The sequence below is a fragment of the Gadus chalcogrammus genome, chromosome 2 (assembly GCF_026213295.1).
Source record: "Gadus chalcogrammus isolate NIFS_2021 chromosome 2, NIFS_Gcha_1.0, whole genome shotgun sequence".
NCBI classification, from domain to species: Eukaryota; Metazoa; Chordata; class Actinopteri; order Gadiformes; family Gadidae; genus Gadus; species Gadus chalcogrammus.
In genome coordinates, this window is record NC_079413.1 from 2,149,619 (window position 1) to 2,159,180 (window position 9,562).

General features: G+C 49.6%; 2 protein-coding genes across 2 annotated transcripts; one reads left to right on the plus strand and one right to left on the minus strand.

The window, feature by feature from the left end:
• Positions 1-19: 19 nt before the first annotated feature.
• atxn7l3a (ataxin 7 like 3a) lies at positions 20-7,448 on the plus strand. Its single transcript, XM_056612042.1, has 14 exons — positions 20-205; positions 654-752; positions 1,111-1,243; positions 1,490-1,661; positions 1,937-2,034; positions 2,142-2,164; positions 2,273-2,318; positions 2,689-2,726; positions 2,818-2,886; positions 3,020-3,063; positions 3,453-3,524; positions 4,311-4,438; positions 4,755-4,869; positions 4,943-7,448. Exons 2-14 carry the CDS (start codon positions 702-704, stop codon positions 5,040-5,042), a joined length of 1,089 nt encoding a protein of 362 aa, XP_056468017.1. The 5' UTR covers positions 20-205; positions 654-701; the 3' UTR covers positions 5,043-7,448.
• On the minus strand, positions 6,432-9,429 carry tmub2 (transmembrane and ubiquitin-like domain containing 2). The gene is made up of 3 exons (XM_056612030.1): positions 9,322-9,429; positions 8,106-8,796; positions 6,432-7,797 (listed from the first exon to the last, which is right to left on the minus strand). The coding sequence occupies exons 2-3, from the start codon at positions 8,774-8,776 to the stop codon at positions 7,383-7,385; spliced, it is 1,086 nt and encodes a 361-aa protein (XP_056468005.1). The 5' UTR covers positions 8,777-8,796; positions 9,322-9,429; the 3' UTR covers positions 6,432-7,382.
• Positions 9,430-9,562: the final 133 nt, after the last annotated feature.

Consider the following 9,562-nt stretch of genomic DNA (forward strand, 5'->3'; position numbering starts at 1 on the left):
CGCCCAATCTGGCAACCCTTGCTGAGGCGTGCTGCACCTAGGGTTGCCAGATTGGTTAGGAAATATTGCACAATCTGGCAACGCTGAGGTACTACAGCGACGAATATCCACAGGAAAGTACTACGATGTACACGGCAGGCCCCGATACAGTAATGCTCGGGTCTAGTAATGCATACTGAGCGTGTGGAAACCTTCTCTGACCGAGGTACGTTCACAACGCAGGAGGAAACTAAGTGGTTCTTTTCTAAAACCAGGAAATGTCACAACATTGTGAGGCTCGATCAGGGCAACATGACGATGGCGGAGCGCTACGTTGAATCAAGGTGTCCACACACATTTGTATCTCTGTCAGCCCATCACTGACACTACTTCAGAGGCCCACACGGATCACGCGCTTCTCCTAAAGTATCCTGGACATATTGTATTTATTTATGTTTCTGATGAAAATGCATAAATTGGGAATTTATGATTATTAATTCGGGTTGGCCAATGCAATATTCACCCCCTGAACAATATAGATGCACGCACGCCAAACATTTCTGGTTAATGAAGACATTCATACTGAAGAGAAAGGGTAACTTAATGAGAAAGAAAAAGGTGCCATGTTTGCAGTCATGTCTATTGATTATTGTTTCGTTTTGTATTGTCCAAAGTTAGACGGCCCTTCATGATTTGCTGATCAACCATTACCATTTTGCCAAATGAAAATGGAGGAGAAATCCCTGTCAGGCCTGAACGACACCAAACTAGAGGTAAGCGAGCACACATTTAAGTAATATTCTTACTATATATTTAACTCCTGTTGTTGGGTCTTTCGGACGGTTTATATCAGAAAGGATTTAATTGCCAAGAAGGGTTATACACCAACCAGGAATTTGGCTTGGTGATTAAGGTGCATACATTAAGACAATAACAATGCACAATGAAGAAGATATATATATATATATATATAACACCATATAAACAAGCAGGAACATAAAAAAGGAAAAAATAGAATAAATAAATTAAAAACTAAAGTAAAAGATACAAGAATTTAAGATACAAGAACATACGAATTTACAAATTGGTAAAAAAAAAAATATGTGGTGCTAATGTCTCTGAATTCCCCAGGCCTTAGTGGATGAGATCTACAGTGACCTGGTGGAAGACGCGTGTTTGGGCCTGTCCTTTGAAGTCCACCGTGCTGTGAAACAGGGGCACTTCTTCCTGGACGACACGGACCAAGAGAGCATGAAGGAATTCGGTGGGTATCAGAGCTTCTCCTTCTTTATTTCTCACGCAACGCAAGACGAAAAATACGCCCACTCGACTGTAGAAATCTTTTCCTGTGGTTGAGTGGGCTACACTACAGGAAAGAGGACGCGAGTTCGAGTCCCGTTGGGGCCAAACTCGGGAGGAAGCAACACATTGCTTTGCCAGCATCGGTGTGAGCCAGCCCGGTCACAGTCTGTTACACAGATGCATGTTTCCCTCTCGTCTGTTCTCTTAGAAATCGTGGACCAGCCGGGGGTGGACGTATTCGGTCAGGTGTACAACCAGTGGAAGAACAAGGAGTGCGAGTGTCCCAACTGCAAGCGGTGCATCGCAGCCTCTCGCTTCGCGCCTCACCTGGAGAAGTGCCTGGGGATGGGGCGGAACAGCAGCCGCATCGCCAACCGCAGGTCAGCCCTTCCACCGGGACTTCTGATCAGAGATGTTCCGAGACCATGTTTTCATTCCCCATGCCGATTCCTGAGTACCGTCCGATACCGAGTATAAATCGATACAGCATCTAGCATTGTAACTACTAACAGCACTTGTTCTTATTGAAGGGTTCTCTAACGATGAGAGCAATGTTCAGTGGCAACGATGACCGAATGTAGTACTCCTAAAATACTATTTGTTATGAGCTACAGAGAGAAATTAACATTTAGTTTTCTACCCTTAAAAACCAAAGGCTAGCGAACAACAACAACTTGAACAAGTCAGAGAGCGATCAGGAAGACAACGATGACCTCAATGACAACGATTGGTCATACGGGGCGGAGAAAAAAGGTGAACAACCTTTTGATTTTGACCTCATGAGGATCTTCGGTGTAAATTTTGGTTTAGTCAGAAAGATAAATCCCATTTCAAATGAACCAAACTCTTTGTCTCTCCAGCTAAGAAGAGAAAAGGTGAAAAGGTATATATTGGTTTGTAAGAAAGAACTGAATCCAATCTGTTTTAACTAGAATTACAGAGAAATAAGGATGAAAGCTCACACCTTATCTCTTTGTCATGTTTCATGCAGCTTCAGAATTCCCCCAGAAGATCCAAATCGGTCAAACACAAAAATGGTGAGTTTTACTGAGATGATGGTACAACCTTCACAAGGAAGGTAAAAAATATCATATACAAGACACACACTATCAAGGCTGGTTTGATGATTTGGTTTTTGGACATACCAAATGAAACCACACATATGTCTCCCCCTACTTAAAAGCATTCCCTTTTCTTGTGAAGCACAACGGTGTTCGTTGTGTACTTTCGACTTCCAAAAACACACCGGGAGGTCATACCCTTGTTATTCAGTCTTAGTTAATGTAGAAGTCAGTTGTTCACCTTTACACCAACAGCTTCCATCACTTTAACTTATTTAAAGTGTACTATATTTTATTTATGGTTCTGCTGACCGGTTCCACTAATTCTGCCTATTTGATGCTTCAGGTGAGCTCAGTGGCAGTACCAATGCAGAGCCCTACAAGGTAAGTTAACTCCCCTCTGCCTTTACCTGTCAAGTAAAACCGTGTGATCGCTCTGTGTTGACGTTCTCTCTCCTTCCACCTCTATCTGCAGTACAGCTACAGTGTGGGTATTAACTACGAAACACTGGGTCCCCAGGAACTGCGCTCTCTGTTGACAACGGTAAGACTGAGTTGAGTTGAATCCACCTCGACCGGCCTCAAAGTCGTACCGTTTAAAGTTAATAATAGCTTTCAAGCTTTCCGCAAAGCTTTGTATTCTTGTTTCGACTCAATGTGGCCTCCTCTCCCTACAGCAATGCGGGGTGATTTCCGAGCACACCAAAAAGATGTGCACCAGGTAAGGTAGCAAGGATGTCTCTGGGACAGCAGGAAACCCTTTTTGTGGTCTAGCAAAGAGTAGTCCGCAACGGAAGAGAAAAGTCTGCCCACATTTTGCCTTTGAGTAAAATGAAGCTCCTTCTATATCTTGCATCATTGTGTGTTGAACTCTGCCAAACCAATCCCTGAGAAGCCTTATATTTATTTAGTATTTATTACATTAAGTATATTGTCACCACACTGTCCCCCCCCCCCCCCCCCCCCACAGATGACACTCAAACATGTCCCCCTTATCAGACGTGTCACAGGTCCCAGCAGGTCTCTGTCGGCACTCCTCCCAGCTCCTGGTTGGACGGCGGCCATGTTGTTTGGTTGGTGTGGTCATGTGATCCCTGTGTGCCCCCCCAGGTCCCAGCGGTGCCCCCAGCACACGGACCAGCAGAGGAGGACAGTCCGGGTGTTCCTCTTGGGGCCCTCAGGGTGAGTCGGGGTGCTCCTCTTGGGGCCCTCAGAATGAGTCGGGGTGCTCCTCTTGGGGCCCTCAGGGTGAGTCAGGGTGGTCCTCTTGGGGCCCTCAGAATGAGTCGGGGTGCTCCTCTTGGGGCCCTCAGGGTGAGTCAGGGTGCTCCTCTTGGGGCCCTCAGAGTGGTCCTTTTGGGGCCCTCAGGGTAAGTCAGGGTGCTCCTCTTGGGGCCCTCAGAGTGGTCCTTTTGGGGCCCTCAGGGTGAGTCAGGGTGGTCCTCTTGGGGCCCTCAGAGTGGTCCTTTTGGGGCCCTCAGGGTGAGTCGGGGTGGTCCTCTTGGGGCCCTCAGGGTGAGTCGGGGTGCTCCTCTTGGGGCCCCCAGGGTGAGTAAGGGTGGTCCTTTTGGGGCCCTCAGAATGAGTCGGGGTGCTCCTCTTGGGGCCCTCAGAATGAGTCGGGGTGTTCCTCTTGGGGCCCTCAGGGTGAGTCAGGGTGCTCCTCTTGGGGCCCTCAGAATGAGTCGGGGTGCTCCTCTTGGGGCCCTCAGAATGAGTCGGGGTGGTCCTCTTGGGGCCCCCAGGGTGAGTCGGGGTGCTCCTTTTGGGGCCCTCAGGGTGAGTCAGGGTGGTCTTCTTGGGGCCCCCAGGTCCGAAGAGGCCCCTGGTTGGTTGTCATAGTGAGAGCCCTTTCCCAATACTTCTTGTTTTTTTAATACTGCGGTTACTTTGGGATAATAACAGTGGATCCTGGGCTTTGCATCGGGTTCGTCTGACCGGCGGGTTGGTTTTCGTTTCGGTTGCCAGGTTACCGTCGCTGGCCAGCGTGGATGCGGTTGCCGGGGGTAACGGCTACGACGTGGCGGGCGGCCAGGCCCTGATGAGTCGCCTGCAGTGGGAGGACTCGTCGGAGAACTCCGTGTCGTCCAACTCGAGTACGGAACACCTCAGGAACATACACTAACATCCCTTCACGGGACCAGTGGTTTATTCTGCTCATACGACGTGTTACTAACACTGCTTAGACATCGGTTCCGTTCATCTAGATAGATATTATTCCTTTTATCGATATAATCTGCGGACATAAAAATGGGATGTTTCTGTGGCGCTTTGTCAAGGCCGATGTGGCCGACGGGGGTAATTGACCGTTGTTGTTGATTCTGGATTATAGCACCTTGTTCACTTGCAACTGTTCACCGTTCCCTCTGACTCCAACACCGTGAGGTTGACTCTGTTGTCTGTGGCCCCCAGGTGGTCCCAACCCGACAGACCCCCGGAGGCCGAAGAAGAAGCGTCCGTCCTCCACGGCCTACGGCGGCGGCGGCGGCGGCGCCATGGGGGACCCGGCGGCCCAGCGGGGGGGGAGGCGGCGGCGGTGGCGGCGGCGGCGGCCCGACCGGCGCTGGCGGTAGCGGCACCGCTAGCAGCAGCAGCGCCAGCGGCACCTCTCAGGGTAACCTCGGCTTCTCCAACAAAAACAAGAGGCCGAAGCAGCTGCCGACCGCCTCCATGGCCTCCCTGTACGACGAGTTCAACTAGACTCTGGGGCCCCAGCGCGTACCCCGGCCTTCTCTTCGTAACAAACGGGAACATGGAGGGAAAGGCCACTCTAAAATAAGTAGACTTTTTTCAACTCAAAAATAACAAGGACTCTAGAGGTGAAGTGTGGTGCCCTTACAAAAGAGAAGCCCCTTGTGTTCATCGTTGTGCGCATTTCTTATTTTATTTTATTTTAGTATTGTTTTTTTACTACAGCAATGCGGCCCTTCATAATGGAGAAGTAAACAGTGGCTGCGGGCGGGGTTAATTTGAATTATATCATGTTTTTTTGTAGGCGTTTGTCCTTGGATAGGTCTTGCTGGTGTGCAATGTAGGATCAGGACTAGTTCTCAGTGTGGAACGGATTTATACATTTGTGTGGCATTTTGAAGGCGTTGAAATTTAGCTTGAATGGACTAACATGTTTTACTCACACAACGTGTGCATTGTGCTTCTATAACTGCATGGGTGAAAACGCAGATTTTGCTTTACTGTTATTGAGGCTTTCTCTTTTCTTTGCTGTGACGTTAAATTAAGTGCGTGTGTTGTGTAGATATCGTAGGTGTTCAGGGATTGGTGAGACGTCTGAACACTTAGAAATATCATGATAATAATCTGGATCTTGATAACGTTTGAGGAAATCTTTTGTGTTCAATCTGATGGCGAAACATGTGAACTTCCATCCAGGAAAGGATTGTTGCCGTCCATCAGACCAGGTTTGCGCTCAGCTCTGTACGAGGAAGGCTGTCATATTTAAAAGCTTGATCTCTCTCATGTATATTTATTTGAATGGTGGCGATCTCCTTTCTAGGGAAGTGCTTAAGGGCCACATTTGATTATTTTTCGAGTTCTGAATTTAATCTCAAATTTCCAATCCAGAATTCTGAGTCAGATTCTGCCCTTATGCCCTCCCAAACCCTTCAATCAATGGAAAAAGCAGAGATTTTATATCATACTTAACCTCCACCAGCGCGGATTTGTTCTGCGTCAAGGCAAGGCATGCACGTTGCGAGCACATAGCTGTCATTTGTATACAGCATCAGGACACTTTCATTTCCTTTCGGCAGATTGTTTGATAGGATGTTTAAAATGTCCTGTTAAAACTATGCAACATGATTTAACTTCCCTGTGGTAAACCACAAGGATAACAGTTTGCAGCAGAACAGAGTAGGTAGAACTAGTTATTTGGTCTCCGAAACCTACGTTACACTCAATAGAGCAGGGATTGTAGCCTGTATGAAACTACCATTCTGAGAGTGGTTCTCAGCTTCAAGTAGCAGACTCATATTTTACAATTTCCCGTTTTATAACTTGTTTAGTCAAAACTGAACAAATGTTAGCTAACGCTTTTGGTTATCCCAACAGAATGTTTAACCTACAATGTACAATTTTCTCATTTGTGATGATCAGTTGTTAGCTTTGTCTTGTTTGTACCTGACAATTACTACAATGCTCTAATATACGGAGGGCTTGATTCAGGAGTTTAAGGTTTGATGTTTGATCAGTACACCAACACAAATCATACAACACAATGAACCCACCAGTGACCAAGCTAGTTCAAAATGATTTATTCTGAATAGTCAAGTCACAGCAGTCCAACTGAGGACACAAGAGACAACCTCTGATGTATTGCTAAAGCCCTAAATATTCAAGTTCAGGATGCAAAGTCACCTAAATCTTTTATTTACAGTATTTACACAACATTTTTGATATTGTCTATTTTGGTGTTAATATTCTAGTTTCATAAGTACTCGTGTAGAGTGATTCAAGCAAAACAAACACGATAAGAAAACCAAAGCCTTGCACAAAATAAGTCATTACTGCCAAATAACTGGTTTTTCGGAAACGGTTCTGAAAATAAACAAAACTTAAATTCAACACAGCTCAAAAATATCCAGCCCAAGTCAAACATTGGTCACTTATCCAGTTTAGCATAATCATGTTGAACAAAAAATAGAAAAAGTGAAGTTCACGTGGTGAGATTAAAATATGAGAAACATGGAGCGATATGACCTCCTAATGGTGAATGAGTATTGAAACTAACTCCAACGAACCAGACACTTAAACAAGCAGGACATGTAACTTCATAACATTACGCTGAAAAACCCAGGTCCGTTTATCGTTGACGCACACACTGCATATGACGATCTTGAACTGTACATTTTCCCCAACTTATGAATGCACACACACACACACACACTTCCAGTCTTCTAGGTAGCATCTACACCGACGCCCTGATTGGTCCGTGTCCTTTACACGTTTACGCCCACACCGACAGTAAACGGACCAATCAGGGCTCTCCCTCCATGGTTAACGACGGGCCCAGAGGCCCCGCCCCCTTCAGCGGCCGTGCATGCCGAAGACGAGGAAGCTGAAGAACACCGTCACCCCGACCAGGGAGATGGTGGCGGGCGCCGTGAAGAACTGCCGGTAGTTGATGCGGAAGTACCACACCACGGCCAGGATCACCACGAACACCGGCACCACCAGGCTGCTGGTGCTGAGGGCCACGCCCGCCGCCCGGACCCCCCCGGACACGCCCCACCGGATGCCTCCCCCGGGGGGAGGGACACCGCTCTCCTCCTCCTCGTCCTCCTCCGGCTCCGCCGCCGCCGCCGCCAGCAGCTGGCAGACGTGGCAGTGGATGACGCTGTTGTGCGTGATGTTGAGCGAGGACAGCGTGCGCTTGGGGTCCTGCAGCAGCTGGCCCTGGTAGATGAGCTTCACCTGCTGCTCGCGGCCCGAGAAGAATTTGCTGTCGAGGGAGGGAGGGAGAAAGGGATTGTGGGTAAAATGGCGAGAAGGGCGTTACGCTACCGATACCAGTATCGTAAATTCCTCCGATGCGGCCTAAAAATGCAGTAAGTAAGTGTCAACTATATTTTGTCGACAGTAAGTGAACCGACTGTACATTGCTGTAATCCTAAGAGAACCAATCAATAAGAACAAATGCGATTACTAGTTACAATGCTAGATGCTGTGTCGGTATAGACTCGGTCTCGGCCGATACTCAAGTTCAGGAATCAGAATCGGTATGGGAACATCTGTGATGGTTTTGTTTACCTCTTCAGCAGACCCACGGTCTCCTGCGGCGCCACCACCGCCACCTCCTCGGTGTCGTTCAGGAACTTCAAACGGACGGAGATGTTGCTGGTGGTTGTGACGGCGGGGGGGGCGGCGGCGGTGGTGGTGGTGGTGCATTCTGGGACCACGGAACCCAGCTTGGCCGGCGTTTTCTCCTCCTCCTCCTCGCCCACCTCCTCATCCTCTTCGTCCTCCTCCGCGTCATCGTCCTCCTCGTCCACCTCTTCGTCATCCTCCTCCTCCTCCTCCTCATCATGAGAGTGCTGAGCGCAGGTGTGCTGCTGTTTGCTCTGTATGTCCATCAGTCTGTCCGCGCCGACGTCCGCCCCGCCCTCCCCCGTCCCCTCGCCGTCCCCTGTCCCCTCCGACCCCCCCTCCTCCGGCTTGTTCTCCTGGGACGCCGGGGGGCTCTGCTGCTCGGGCGCGTCCGAGCTGGCGGGGCCGCTGCTGTAGCCGTCGTGGCCCCCCAGCCCGATGAGGGAGGCGTGGGCCCCCACGGTCAGGATGGTGCCCAGGATGTGGTCCCCCCGGTCGGCCACGTGCGTGGACAGCCAGGCCAGGACCATCGCCAGCAGCAGGATCAGGGCGCCGCCCGCCGCCGTCATCTCGTCTCCCAGCCCGTCCAACATGGTCAGCGCACACAGTGCCATTCCTGTGCGCAAACTGAAACCTGTTCGTTCGTTGGCACACACATACACACACAAACACACAGGTTACGACTCCCTTGTTATGCTGTCAATAGTCTCACAGCTCCGTTCGACCCCTCCCTACAGGATCTGCTGCGGCACAGTACGACTGCTTTATTGAAGATCCTGCTGTGGTAGAACTTAAACCAAAATGCATGCACACACACACACACACATGAATAACAGCCAGAGCAGCCCTATTCAGAGACATGAGCTGCAGTGTGTGACATAAGTGCAGATGAGATAAGCCGTTATTCTCTTAGTAGGACACGTGGGTTCATCTGAGACCCACCGTTGCCCTCCTGGCGTGATACGCCGCCTGACACATCTCAACTCTATCCTACAGGGCTCGCTGTGTGGCTAAGGGTTAGCAACCCGGCTAGCCTAGCTACCCCCGTAGCACGACCTTCGGCGGTCTAAACCTTCCCCCAGAGATGTTAACGTCCGACGGGACGACCTGTCTCCCTAACGTGTGTGCTCTTCGAGTGTGATGCACTGCGGGATCTTACCTGCAGCGGGATCAAATCATGTTTAAAGTCATGGCAGCGGTGTTTTTTTTTGTGTGTGCCACAGCCCCGTCCGACCACAGAAACACTGTGGACGAAGCGCCGTGACGTCATCGCACGGGAGACGTCATCATCGGGAGCGCTCGGGGTCGGGCCGCCGCCGCAGCGAAGCCGCGTCCGCTGGTCATGAGGAGACCACTCCCGGGTTAACCTTTTTCAATTGTGAAGAATTGCTTTCAAACTG